At 39.0% G+C, this 14,657-nt stretch overlaps 1 protein-coding gene across 12 annotated transcripts in view; it reads left to right on the top strand.

Annotated features, from left to right (window-relative positions):
• The window catches only part of Fndc3a (fibronectin type III domain containing 3a), a 180,430-nt gene that overhangs the window by 45,201 nt on the left and 120,572 nt on the right, over positions 1–14,657 (top strand). Inside the window, exon 1 of one of the 12 annotated variants that reach the window (XM_087585801.1) lies at positions 4,154–4,515. Within the exon in view, the coding sequence (XP_087441927.1) occupies positions 4,450–4,515 (66 nt within the window). The 5' untranslated portion in view covers positions 4,154–4,449. 12 annotated transcript variants of the gene reach the window in all.

Below are 14,657 nucleotides of genomic sequence, written 5' to 3'. Positions count from 1 at the left end.
ATAATACTCCCATTCTGTAGGCAGTAGATATCACTCTCAGGGTTTCATATGTATCTTTAGATATGTTGTGGACCCTTAATCATCTTCTAGACCATGTAACCCAGAAACTAAAGTGGCTAGAGGCCTTGATGGGTGTATGAATGCTTCGCGTACCCAGAATGCAGTTGTGTTTAGTGAGAGTAGAGCCACAGATTGCTGTACACCAAGAAAGAACCCTCTCCTCCAGGAGTAAAGTCATTGGGTGGATTAAAGGTTTGAGGAAAGAAGGGAGGTTGGAATTAGGCTTTAAAGGAAGAAAACGCATATTAAAACCCAGTGAGGGTTTGGGTATGATCTCAGGAACCATAAAACAAAACTTAACAAGAAAGTAAATATTAACTAGCTTTGCATCAAAAGACTTGTGCAGCAGTGAAATCAGGTCTTTCATATACTGCTGGTACTCTGTTTTGATGGGGTTATCGGAAGTTACAAGACAAGACTGATGTCAAACTTACTAGATACTAGAGGTTGGCCGTAAACTCTTGATCTTTCTTCCTTCACTTCCCAAGTTCTGGGAAAGATGTGTGCTACTGTGCTGAGAAAAATCTACACATGTATGTAAAGGCACATGCACAAAACAGTTACTTGCATTTTTTGCATGAATAATTGGATGTGGTATACATGATCCACAGTAGGGAAGTAGAAATAGATTTTTAGGTAATTCATGCAGAGAATGCTTGGATAATTTGTACCAGCATTCTGTTACATGAATTTATACTAAGGGAATGTTATACAGGGATAGTGTTGAGATTATAAGACTGTATAAGCTAACCAAAATGACAGAAACCAAAGGAAGATTCGAAGATGCATGTGAAGAATATTAATGATGAAAAAATATAATACTCCAAATTCCCCCTCCTCCCCCTTTCTCTCAAACACACACACACACACACACACACACACACACACACACACACACACACACACACACCTATAAACTTAACACTTACCCAAAGAGTATCTGAGTCTCATTGGTCAATATTAACTGTCTAGTTGATGCTGACAAGAATATAATACGTCATACTTTTCTATGTATTTGAAATACTTTACAAAAAATTCAAAGATATGAGATTATATATTTTAGAATAGTTGATAAAGATTTTAAATGTTATATCTTGACTTTTAGATTTGAGCTGATAACCAACAGATAGTAAAAAACATTTCAAAAATAGATATGGGAAATAAGAAAATTCCTTGAAGAAAATTGTTTTGGCTCAGGAAAACATACAAGGGAAAAACCCAGGAAGATGCCCCTGAGGGTGGCAAATGCTATCAGCTTTAGAAAGCTGCTGGACTGTGTGTGAACCATGAACTTGAGGCACCTAGTGGAGTCACTATCTCCATGTGTGGTGAGCTTCATTTTTACACCAGCCACATAAACAAAGCAGACAGGGCTCTCTTTTTAAAAGAATAGCACCATTAAGACTGAGATCACATTGCACATTTGTACTCCCAATACTTAGGAGGCTAAGGCAGGAGGATTGCCTGAGGTTTTGGCCAGCTTGGACTATGTAGCAATACCCTATCTCAAAGAAACAAAGCAAAACAAAAACAACAAAAAACTAAACAAAAAATATTCTAGATTAGTACTTGGTATATAATTTCTTCACTCTTAACTTGGGAAGAACTTGACAAGGAATCTAGCTGAGGATTTCCCTGGGATCTAAACTGGTTATAGCAACACAGAGATGCAAAGAGATAAACCCTTGTGATGGTCTTTCAAGCATATGCTTCTGTAATCACAAATGATTCTGCTGCTTTTGTCAGATTTTCTGTAGGAACGGCTATAAAAGTTTATATAGAACTAAGGATGACAATTCTATTCCATGAATGATCCTTTCCAGATAGTCAGCTGCAAGAGCACTGAATGGTACAGGTAAAACTAGAGCATCCTCTGGTTCTACTAGTCCCCAGTTAACAAAGTTAGCAAGTTTATTTAGTGCCAACTAACAGATGCGGAATCATCAGATTTTTAATTTCAGTTTATTGGATTGTTCAAGTATCTCCGCATTCTTTACTGAATATGTTAAAATATAGGTAATATAAATATTGAGATTAAAAAGTTGTAACGTATGCTATGCAAACTGTAATCAAAGCAAGTGGCACTCTGTTTAATTGAACTACATATAGACTTTAAGTTTCTAGAGGTATCAGTTTTATAATAGGAAAGACCAGTCTTGGGTTTATAGAGATGGGTCAGTGGTTAAGAGCATGCTCTTGGAGAGGACTTGATTTTGGGTCCTGGCACCCATATTGCACAGCTTATAACTTTGCCTATAACTTGTACTGCAGAGGATCCAACATCCGTTGCTGGCCTTCATGGGAAACTGCACTTACATGCACATACTCCCGTGCAGACATACACATATATACATAATTTTAAAATAAAAACTCTTAATAAAAGAATAGGCCAGTCTTCATGTAACACTGCAATTTCCAAATACCCAACATGCTGACAGAATTGAAAGAAAAGATAGTCAAGTAAACAAATTCAAAGTTTTTTTTTGTAAAGATAATCAAATTTCTAATAGGTTAGGCACTTAACACAAAAAGTCTTACATACTAAAATCAAGAATGTAAGGTCTTACAGAAAAAAAAAAAGATAATTGGTTTATACAATTGCATGCCAAAAAATGTGTCCTATATATGAACTAGACAAATATCTAGAAGAATGTAAAAGAAATAAAATGAATAAAGAAAAAAAGTTAGTCTGAGTAAAGTAATGCCAAGTAAAGAGATTGTTGTATGAATGTGTGCATGCAGACACACATACAAATGAAAGCTGTCATAAAGGAGAGACTTGGTGGCTTCTCCTGTGAATTTCAGAAATGTTTAAGGCAGGTTAGTATTTTATCTAAATCAAACAGTCATCACAATGACTTGATACTATAGGATACTATAGGCCAGTGTTCTTTATGAATACAGATACAGAATCTTCACAAGTCCTGGCGAGCAACATCAAGATGATTATACAGAACAACTAAGAGGGGTCTTGAGCTAGTACTGGGATGAAGGAGCCAGAGCCCCATGGTCATCTTTATAGGCCCTTAAGTATTGGCGTGAACCCAGTTCCCCTTCCGATGCAAGCAAAACAGCATCCATTCAGGTGGAGAGCAGTCTAGAGGAGCTTCTTCCTTCTCAACAGTGTGCGTGTTCCAGGACTCACACTCACTGTACACTGAAAAGCTGAATGCATCTCCTCCCAGACTAAGATCAGGACATAGATGTACGTGGTAACACATGTTGGCAAACATGCACAAGTTGAACTCTTCGTGCATTGCTGGTAGGAATATGGTCTGTAAGTCTACTTTATGAGATAGTTGATGTGTCTGTGTAAAAATTGTATAGCATTATTTGTAACAAATATGATACAAGCATTTTAAATGTCCACCAACGGATAGATAAACAAGATGTTTGTATCTATACAGTATCATTCAACCACATAATAATATGAATTACTTCAGTATTTGTTACACCTGAATGGACTTAGAAAGCAAGTAAAATGAAAGAAACCTGTCATGAAAATCTACAAAAGTTCCGAGTTAAAGAAAATATTCTAGAATTGACTTTGGTAGTAGGAAAGTAGCTTGGTAGTAGAGCACTTGCCCCTCATGTACGGATCCCCAGCGCCAGGAAAAGTTTACTGGCTATGATGGCTTTTGGTTTTATAACTGTATTCTACAAGTTACTGAATTCTACACTTTATAGGGCAGATTTTATGGTAAATGGATTATGACTTGGTAAAAACAGTTTAAAGCCCATCTACCTTTTATTTTTACATAATTTGAATATGATCATCAATGATAGCTATTACACCGAGTTTCCGTCTATCTCTAACAATTGGGTTAAAAATGTGGAGTTGCTTTTAGACTTTTACCATGGATAGATGATTATTTCCAGGTATATGCCAAGCACCTTGGACACAGACGTTATCTGCTTCATTCCCCATTTATCTTCTTAGTTTGTATATAAGTGAATAGACTAACATTCTCCAAATCCAGAAATACCAAAACTGGAACTTTCCAAACAAAGTAAATTTAGAAATAACATACTCTTAAATTCTGCCAGCTGAAATCGGATGATCCAGAACCAAATGCTTCTGTAGTTCTTTGTTGATTTAGTTGCTATGGTAACCAGGTACATTCATGTACAATGGGAAGCTTCTTATACATTGGCTAATTTGACAATAAGGTTGGGGTGGATATGGATGAGTGTAACTCATAAGTGGTTTAACTCATAAGTGGTTGTAACTTGCCATTCTACATCTATGTATGTTATATTAAGTAATTCTAAAATTGAATGGAATGCTGCCAGAATGGAGTTTACCTTGTTAGACTAAGCACCAGGACAGTCAAAATCCATTTTGTCAATGGAAATTGTGTTTAGTTGGAGCAGAAGCTGTTGCATTTCATGGCAGCTGTTGACAGCTGTGGCAGCAGCAGGAGAATGAGGACATTGAAGAAAACACATGCAACAGTAAGTAAGTGCTGCACTGACAGGAAGAGCGTGGCTACGCATCGGGGATCTATCACTCCAGTCCAACTTCATGGCTTTTATCAGAGTATTATGTACTTACAAATGAGGGAGTAAGATCATGAACTGTCTAAAATGTCAGCTCAGGGAATAAAAGCTATGTGCTTCCCAGTTTTAAGTTTAATTTACCATTATTGGTCTTAAAAAGAAACCCATAGAATATTTTTATTAAATCTGTAGTTACCTGTATTTTGAAAAATATTATAAAGTGAAAAGATGGTGAAAGCAACTTTTCAGGACTATAATTGAGGTATTAATACTTTAAATATGTAGGCTATTTATCACTGAGGTTATTTTAGCTTCTATCTTGTATTAGGGTTTTTACTGCTGTGACAAATCACCATGACTAAAAGTTAGAGAGGAAAGGGTTTATTTTGCTTACATACCCTCAATTATAGTCTATTGAGGGAGGCAAAGGCAGGAACTCAAACCAGAAATCTGGAGATACGAGGTGATGCAGAGGCCATGGAGTGGGTGTGTGTACTAGTTTCATCCTTGCGACTGGCTTAGCCTGCTTTCATAAAGCACCCGGAATCACACGCCAAGGGATAGCCCCTACAATGGGCTAGGCCCTCTCCCATCAAGCACTAATTAAGAAAATGTCCTACAGGCATATTGATAGTTGAATCTTTTCTCTTATTTTAAAACTGAGAATACTTTTTCCATACAATTTATTTTGAACATGGTTTCCCCTGTTCCTCCAGGTCCTTCCCACCTCCCCACCAAACCAATTCCACACCTCCTTCTCTCTCTTTAGAAAAACAAATAGGCAGAAAAAAAAAGGGAAACATACCAGAATAAATAAAAATATCAAAGAGAAAACACAAGAAGCACAGGTACATACACCCTCCTCATCAGAAACCATAATTCACAGAGTAAAAAACTATAAGACAAAAAAATGCATGAAGTGATGAAACAGTGTCTCCAAAAATATCATTGTGTTCATTTTGTGTTGTCATCGTTTGCTGGGAAGAGGGCCTGCACTTAAGTGCTTTTATCATACCCGTGGAGACTGTTGCTTTCACAGGTCATGTCAATTGGAAATAGCTTCTTGGTTAGACATGGGAACTCATACTGATACTTGGCCTGGCTTGAACTGTGCAGTACCCATGCATGCTGCCACAGCTGCTCTGTGAGTTCATATGAGCATCATTCCTGTGTGTCTAAAAGACATGGTTTCATTGATGGCCTTCATCCCCTCTGGCTCTTAGAATCTTTTGACTTCTCGTCTGCGTAACTCCTTGAGCCCTAAGTTTGATAAAGACATCCTATTTAGGACTTTGTGTCCCAAAATCTCTCTCTCTCCATTTTGTCCCATTGTTTCTAGTCTGTAGTTGTCTATTTATGGCCTCTGCTCAGATGACTCTAGTTTTCAAGTTGATATAAAAATTAGCACATAGCTTACGTTTATTGCTAATTGTATATTACAGCATTTTATTAGATCAAGGTTTATAGAGTCCTTCTATCTGCTGTTTTCCTGGTGTATTGTAGTATGAATCAGAATTTATGACCATTAAGAGTGATGAGTTTCACTACACTGTATGAAATTGTGAGTGTGAGAGTTTTTAAGAAGCCATATTAGGTAATCAGGAAAAGTTTTTGAAGGATTAAGTTCTGAGTCTGACATGCAGTATGTTCTCAAAATATTAACGCTTCCAACCCAGTGCCAAGACTTGCCCTCGTCAGTCACTTGGGCAAGGTGAAATAATTTGGGCAATAGTTGAAAAACACATTATCTTATATACTGCAGCATATAGACAGTGTGAACATGTACATGTATGTATATGTATGTGCTCCCATACATCTGTTTGGGTACATATGCAACAGTTTATGTCCATGCCTACTCAGATGGCTTATAATTCATTCAGTAGGATCATTCATTGTGTGTCAAATACTAGAGTTTGTGTATACAGTTTACTGGTCTTTTTAGTCTGGATATTGGTATCAGACATACTTGTCTGAATATTGGTGTCAGGTTAACATTTTTTCATAGAACTAAAAACCACCTTAGAATATATTAGTTTAATAATTTTCCTTAAAATTTTTAAAACCTCAGCCTGTGGACTTACATGAAACGTTGCATCATGTAGCCTAATACACAGATTAGTAAGATCTAGATAAATGCAATAAAGCCTGATTCAGAGTTCTTCTTACCAAGTCAGCTTAATGACTTGTAGAAGTCACTAATGAGTATAAGTGTTTAAGTAGTGAATAAATAACAAAGACTTGTTTGTGAGTTAACTGTAGTTTGTGTAATGAATGTACCCGCTTGGTTTCTCAGAGAATTTTTTTTCCAGGTGAATCAATTCAGAACACAGTTGCAAACAGACTTTCAGTATAGGAGTCCAGAATTCAATCCCTATTTTCTCTAATTATTTCAAGTGTTCAGTAGCCATGTTAAGTAGGAAACCTTTATATCTGACACCACAAGTGAAGAGCATTTCTTTTAGTCTTTGCAGTTCTAGTACAACTGGAGTTGCAGCCAATGAAAACACGAGCCATGTGAACCTGGACTGCTGTTAATTTAGCAAGTGCTTCATTCAGCTCCTGTGTGTCACTGCAGTACTCTAGTCTAACTGTAAAAATTAACTGTGAAGTTTTCTGAAGTGTATTGTAGTAGGGATGGCAGTGTGTAAACAGTGTCAAGTGTTACAGAGGAAGGATGATTTAATTCTGACTTAGAATGTCTGAGCCTTGATAGAAATCTTGGGTTTCTTGGAAAAAGCCAACTTCTCAGTTATAAAAGTTGAGAGCACCTGACTTAGAAAAGTGTTTGCAAAAATAAAATCTTAAATGTTTGTGCAAGAGAATAGTACATAAATAATGCATGGATTAGAACATTAAAGTGAGGCTATTGGTTATTGGAGCACTAGATTGAAAAGAATAGAGGAGATTGATAGCTGGAAAGCTAGAGGACCAATGAGCTCTTTGTTATTCTTATCAGGTAGTTAAGGATAACTTCAGTGGTGTAAGGCTTAAAGCAATACCTCTGGTTTCCTTGTACAAAGAGGGAATTAAGACCCAGAAACACAGGGGAAGAACATGCATTCTGAAGCAGTTCAGAAGAATTTTGTGTTCTCAGCTACATGCTCTCATGTGTAAAATGGTCCATTCTGCCAGAGGCAAGTCCTTCAAGCAACAGATAAATACTGATTAAAAACAGTGATGATGACACCCGCGGATCCCGGCCCGCAGCAGCTCTCTGCTCCCAGACCCGGTGAGAGAGAGACCCAACCGCCTGGTCAGGGGGGCACTCCTGAGGCTGCAGAGCGGAAGAGACCACCAACACTGCTCACCCCTGCCCACATCCCTGGCCCAAGAGGAAACTGTATAAGGCCTCTGCGCTCCCGTGGGGGAGGGCCCAGGAGCGGCAGGACCCCTGCCTGAGACACCGCCGGAACCTGAAAGAAACAGACTGGATAAACAGTTCTCTGCACCCAAATCCCGTGGGAGGGAGAGCTAAACCTTCAGAGAGGCAGACAAGCCTGGGAAACCAGAAGAGACTGCTCCCTGCACACACATCTCGGACGCCAGAGGAAAAAGCCAAAGACCATCTGGAACCCTGGTGCACTGAAGCTCCCGGAAGGGGCGGCACAGGTCTTCCTGGTTGCTGCCGCTGCAGAGAGCCCGTGGGCAGCACCCCACGAGCGAACTTGAGCCTCGGGACCACAGGTAAGACCAAATTTTCTGCTGCAAGAAAGCTGCCTGGTGAACTCAAGACACAGGCCCACAGGAACAGCTGAAGACCTGTAGAGAGGAAAAACTACACGCCCGAAAGCAGAACACTCTGTCCCCATAACTGACTGAAAGAGAGGAAAACAGGTCTACAGCACTCCTGACACACAGGCTTATAGGACAGTCTAGCCACGGTCAGAAATAGCAGAACAAAGTAACACTAGAGATAATCTGATGGCGAGAGGCAAGCGCAGGAACCCAAGCAACAGAAAGCAAGACTACATGGCATCATCGGAGCCCAATTCTCCCACCAAAGCAAACACGGAATATCCAAACACACCAGAAAAGCAAGATCTAGTTTCAAAATCATATTTGATCATGATGCTGGAGGACTTCAAGAAAGACATGAAGAACTCCCTTAGAGAACAAGTAGAAGCCTACAGAGAGGAATCGCAAAAATGCCTGAAAGAATCGCAAAAATCCCTGAAAGAATTCCAGGAAAACATAAATAAACAAGTAGAAGCCCATAGAGAGGAGACACAAAAATCCCTGAAAGAATTCCAGGAAAACACAATCAAACAGTTGAAGGAATTAAAAATGGAAATAGAAGCAATCAAGAAAGAACACATGGAAACAACCCTGGATATAGAAAACCAAAAGAAGAGACAAGGAGCTGTAGATACAAGCTTCACCAACAGAATACAAGAGATGGAAGAGAGAATCTCAGGAGCAGAAGATTCCATAGAAATCATTGACTCAACTGTCAAAGATAATGTAAAGCAGAAAAAGCTACTGGTCCAAAACATACAGGAAATCCAGGACTCAATGAGAAGATCAAACCTAAGGATAATAGGTATAGAAGAGAGTGAAGACTCCCAGCTCAAAGGACCAGTAAATATCTTCAACAAAATCATAGAAGAAAACTTCCCTAACCTAAAAAAAGAGATACCCATAGACATACAAGAAGCCTACAGAACTCCAAATAGATTGGACCAGAAAAGAAACACCTCCCGTCACATAATTGTCAAAACACCAAACGCACAAAATAAAGAAAGAATATTAAAAGCAGTAAGGGAAAAAGGTCAAGTAACATATAAAGGGAGACCTATCAGAATCACACCAGACTTCTCGCCAGAAACTATGAAGGCCAGAAGATCCTGGACTGATGTCATACAGACCCTAAGAGAACACAAATGCCAGCCCAGGTTACTGTATCCAGCAAAACTCTCAATTAACATTGATGGAGAAACCAAGATATTCCATGACAAAACCAAATTTACACAATATCTTTCTACAAATCCAGCACTACAAAGGATAATAAATGGTAAAGCCCAACATAAGGAGGCAAGCTATACCCTAGAAGAAGCAAGAAACTAATCGTCTTGGCAACAAAACAAAGAGAATGAAAGCACACAAACATAACCTCACATCCAAATATGAATATAACGGGAAGCAATAATCACTATTCCTTAATATCTCTCAATATCAATGGCCTCAACTCCCCAATAAAAAGACATAGATTAACAAACTGGATACGCAACGAGGACCCTGCATTCTGCTGCCTACAGGAAACACACCTCAGAGACAAAGACAGACACTACCTCAGAGTGAAAGGCTGGAAAACAACTTTCCAAGCAAATGGTCAGAAGAAGCAAGCTGGAGTAGCCATTCTAATATCAAATAAAATCAATTTCCAACTAAAAGTCATCAAAAAAGATAAGGAAGGACACTTCATATTCATCAAAGGAAAAATCCACCAAGATGAACTCTCAATCCTAAATATCTATGCCCCAAATACAAGGGCACCTACATACGTAAAAGAAACCTTACTAAAGCTCAAAACACACATTACACCTCACACAATAATAGTGGGAGATTTCAACACACCACTCTCATCAATGGACAGATCATGGAAACAGAAATTAAACAGTGATGTCGACAGACTAAGAGAAGTCATGAGCCAAATGGACTTAACGGATATTTATAGAACATTCTATCCTAAAGCAAAAGGATATACCTTCTTCTCAGCTCCTCATGGTACTTTCTCCAAAATTGACCATATAATTGGTCAAAAAACGGGCCTCAACAGGTACAGAAAGATAGAAATAATCCCATGCGTGCTATCGGACCACCACGGCCTAAAACTGGTCTTCAATAACAATAAGGGAAGAATGCCCACATATACGTGGAAATTGAACAATGCTCTACTCAATGATAACCTGGTCAAGGAAGAAATAAAGAAAGAAATTAAAAACTTTTTAGAATTTAATGAAAATGAAGATACAACATACCCAAACTTATGGGACACAATGAAAGCTGTGCTAAGAGGAAAACTCATAGCGCTGAGTGCCTGCAGAAAGAAACAGGAAAGAGCATATGTCAGCAGCTTCACAGCACACCTAAAAGCTCTAGAACAAAAAGAAGCAAATACACCCAGGAGGAGTAGAAGGCAGGAAATAATCAAACTCAGAGCTGAAATCAACCAAGTAGAAACAAAAAGGACCATAGAAAGAATCAACAGAACCAAAAGTTGGTTCTTTGAGAAAATCAACAAGATAGATAAACCCTTAGCCAGACTAACGAGAGGACACAGAGAGTGCGTCCAAATTAACAAAATCAGAAATGAAAAGGGAGACATAACTACAGATTCAGAGGAAATTCACAAAATCATCAGATCTTACAATAAAAACCTATATTCAACAAAATTTGAAAATCTTCAGGAAATGGACAATTTCCTAGACAGATACCAGGTATCGAAGTTAAATCAGGAACAGATAAACCAGTTAAACAACCCCATAACTCCTAAGGAAATAGAAGCAGTCATTAAAGGTCTCCCAACCAAAAAGAGCCCAGGTCCAGACGGGTTTAGTGCAGAATTCTATCAAACCTTCATAGAAGACCTCATACCAATATTATCCAAACTATTCCACAAAATTGAAACAGATGGAGCACTACCGAATTCCTTCTACGAAGCCACAATTACTCTTATACCTAAACCACACAAAGACACAACAAAGAAAGAGAACTTCAGACCAATTTCCCTTATGAATATCGACACAAAAATACTCAATAAAATTCTGGCAAACCGAATTCAAGAGCACATCAAAACAATCATCCACCATGATCAAGTAGGCTTCATCCCAGGCATGCAGGGATGGTTTAATATACGGAAAACCATCAACGTGATCCATTATATAAACAAACTGAAAGAACAGAACCACATGATCATTTCATTAGATGCTGAGAAAGCATTGGACAAAATTCAACACCCCTTCATGATAAAAGTCCTGGAAAGAATAGGAATTCAAGGCCCATACCTAAACATAGTAAAAGCCATATACAGCAAACCAGTTGCTAACATTAAACTAAATGGAGAGAAACTTGAAGCAATCCCACTAAAATCAGGGACTAGACAAGGCTGCCCACTCTCTCCCTACTTATTCAATATAGTTCTTGAAGTTCTAGCCAGAGCAATCAGACAACAAAAGGAGATCAAGGGGATACAGATCGGAAAAGAAGAGGTCAAAATATCACTATTTGCAGATGACATGATAGTATATTTAAGTGATCCCAAAAGTTCCACCAGAGAACTACTAAAGCTGATAAACAACTTCAGCAAAGTGGCTGGGTATAAAATTAACTCAAATAAATCAGTTGCCTTCCTCTACACAAAAGAGAAACAAGCCGAGAAAGAAATTAGGGAAACGACACCCTTCATAATAGACCCAAATAATATAAAGTACCTCGGTGTGACTTTAACTAAGCAAGTAAGAGATCTGTACAATAAGAACTTCAAGACACTGAAGAAAGAAATTGAAGAAGACCTCAGAAGATGGAAAGATCTCCCATGCTCATGGATTGGCAGGATTAATATAGTAAAAATGGCCATTTTACCAAAAGCAATCTACAGATTCAATGCAATCCCCATCAAAATACCAATCCAATTCTTCAAAGAGTTAGACAGAACAATTTCAAATTCATCTGGAATAACAAAAAACCCAGGATAGCTAAAGCTATCCTCAACAATAAAAGGACTTCAGGGGGAATCACTATCCCTGTACTCAAGCAGTATTAACAGAGCAATAGTGATAAAAACTGCATGGTATTGGTACAGAGACAGACAGATAGACCAATGGAATAGAATTGAAGACCCAGAAATGAACCCACACACCCATGGTCACTTGATTTTTGACAAAGGAGCCAAAACCATCCAATGGAAAAAAGATAGCATTTTCAGCAAATGGTGCTGGTTCAACTGGAGGGCAACATGTAGAAGAATGCAGATCGATCCATGCTTATCACCCTGTACAAAGCTTAAGTCCAAGTGGATCAAGGACCTCCACATCAAACCAGACACACTCAAACTAATAGAAGAAAAACTAGGGAAGCATCTGGAACACATGGGCACTGGAAAAAATTTCGTGAACAAAACACCAATGGCTTATGCTCTAAGATCAAGAATCGACAAATGGGATCTCATAAAACTGCAAAGCTTCTGTAAGGCAAAGGACACTGTGGTTAGGACAAAACGGCAACCAACAGATTGGGAAAAGATCTTTACAACAGATAGAGGCCTTATATCCAAAATATACAAAGAACTCAAGAAGTTAGACCGCAGGGAAACAAATAACCCTATTAAAAAATGGGGTTCAGACCTAAACAAAGAATTCACAGCTGAGGAATGCCGAATGGCTGAGAAACACCTAAAGAAATGTTCAACATCTTTAGTCATAAGGGAAATGCAAATCAAAACAACCCTGAGATTTCACCTCACACCAGTGAGAATGGCTAAGATCAAAAACTCAGGTGACAGCAGATGCTGGCAAGGATGTGGAGAAAGAGGAACACTCCTCCATTGTTGGTGGGATTGCAGACTGGTAAAACCATTCTGGAAATCAGTCTGGAGGTTCCTCAGAAAATTGGACATTGAACTGCCTGAGGATCCAGCTATACCTCTCTTGGGCATATACCCAAAAGATGCCTCAACATATAAAAGAGACACGTGCTCCACTATGTTCATCGCAGCCTTATTTATAATAGCCAGAAAATGGAAAGAACCCAGATGCCCTTCAACAGAGGAATGGATACAGAAAATGTGGTACATCTACACAATGGAATATTACTCAGCTATCAAAAACAACGAGTTTATGAAATTCGTAGGCAAATGGTTGGAACTGGAAAATATCATCCTGAGTGAGCTAACCCAATCACAGAAAGACATACATGGTATGCACTCATTGATAAGTGGATATTAGCCCAAATGCTTGAATTACCCTAGATCCCTAGAACAAACGAAACTCAAGACGGATGATCAAAATGTGAATGCTTCACTCCTTCTTTAAATGAGGAAAAAGAATACCCTTGGCAGGGAAGGGAGAGGCAAAGATTAAAACAGAGACTGAAGGAACACCCATTCAGAGCCTGCCCCACATGTGGCCCATACATATACAGCCACCCAATTAGACAAGATGGATGAAGCAAAGAAGTGCAGACCGACAGGAGCCGGATGTAGATCGCTCCTGAGAGACACAGCCAGAATACAGCAAATACAGAGGCGAATGCCAGCAGCAAACCACTGAACTGAGAATAGGTCCCCCGTTGAAGGAATCAGAGAAAGAACTGGAAGAGCTTGAAGGGGCTCGAGACCCCAAAAGTACAACAATGCCAAGCAACCAGAGCTTCCAGGGACTAAGCCACTACCTAAAGACTATACATGGACTGACCCTGGACTCTGACCCCATAGGTAGCAATGAATATCCTAGTAAGAGCACCAGTGGAAGGGGAAGCCCTGGGTCCTGCTAAGACTGAACCCCCAGTGAACTAGTCTATGGGGGGAGGGCGGCAATGGGGGGAGGGTTGGGAAGGGAACACCCATAAGGAAGGGGAGGGGGGAGGGGGATGTTTGCCCGGAAACCGGGAAAGGGATTAACACTCGAAATGTATATAAGAAATACTCAAGTTAATAAAAAAAAAAAAAAAAGGAAAAAAAAAAAAAACAGTGATGATCTCCTGCATTTTTCATGGGAACATGCTTAGGGTGTGCTTAGTGCATATCAGTCACTGTCCCTAGCATCTGGTGTTTTCTGACTCATGTAACATCACTGCTACCCTGTAGTACTGAGTTATTCGACAATCTCCAGGCATAGAAGGGAGTGCATAGGTTCTTAGTTAGCTATGGTGTAGGTACGTTATCAGTTATTATTTAGGGATAGAAGACTCAAGGGCATTTTCATTGTGTTATTGATCTCAACTTAAGTAAATCTACACTCCCCACAAAATGCAAAGAAGTTTGGATAAGGCTTACACAGTAAGGCTTTCTTAAAAACATTTAAAAAAGGTTTTTAAAGGACTTTTTATCAATAGACTTTTCTGTTAGAGAAATAAGTATATTTGTATTTGTCCTCTACATC

Source organism: Rattus norvegicus, chromosome 15 (assembly GCF_021556685.1).
Source record: "Rattus norvegicus strain SHRSP/BbbUtx chromosome 15, alternate assembly SHRSP_T2T, whole genome shotgun sequence".
NCBI classification, from domain to species: domain Eukaryota; kingdom Metazoa; phylum Chordata; class Mammalia; order Rodentia; family Muridae; genus Rattus; species Rattus norvegicus.
The sequence above is the reverse complement of the archived record's forward strand: the minus strand, read 5'-3'. Positions and strand labels throughout refer to the sequence as shown.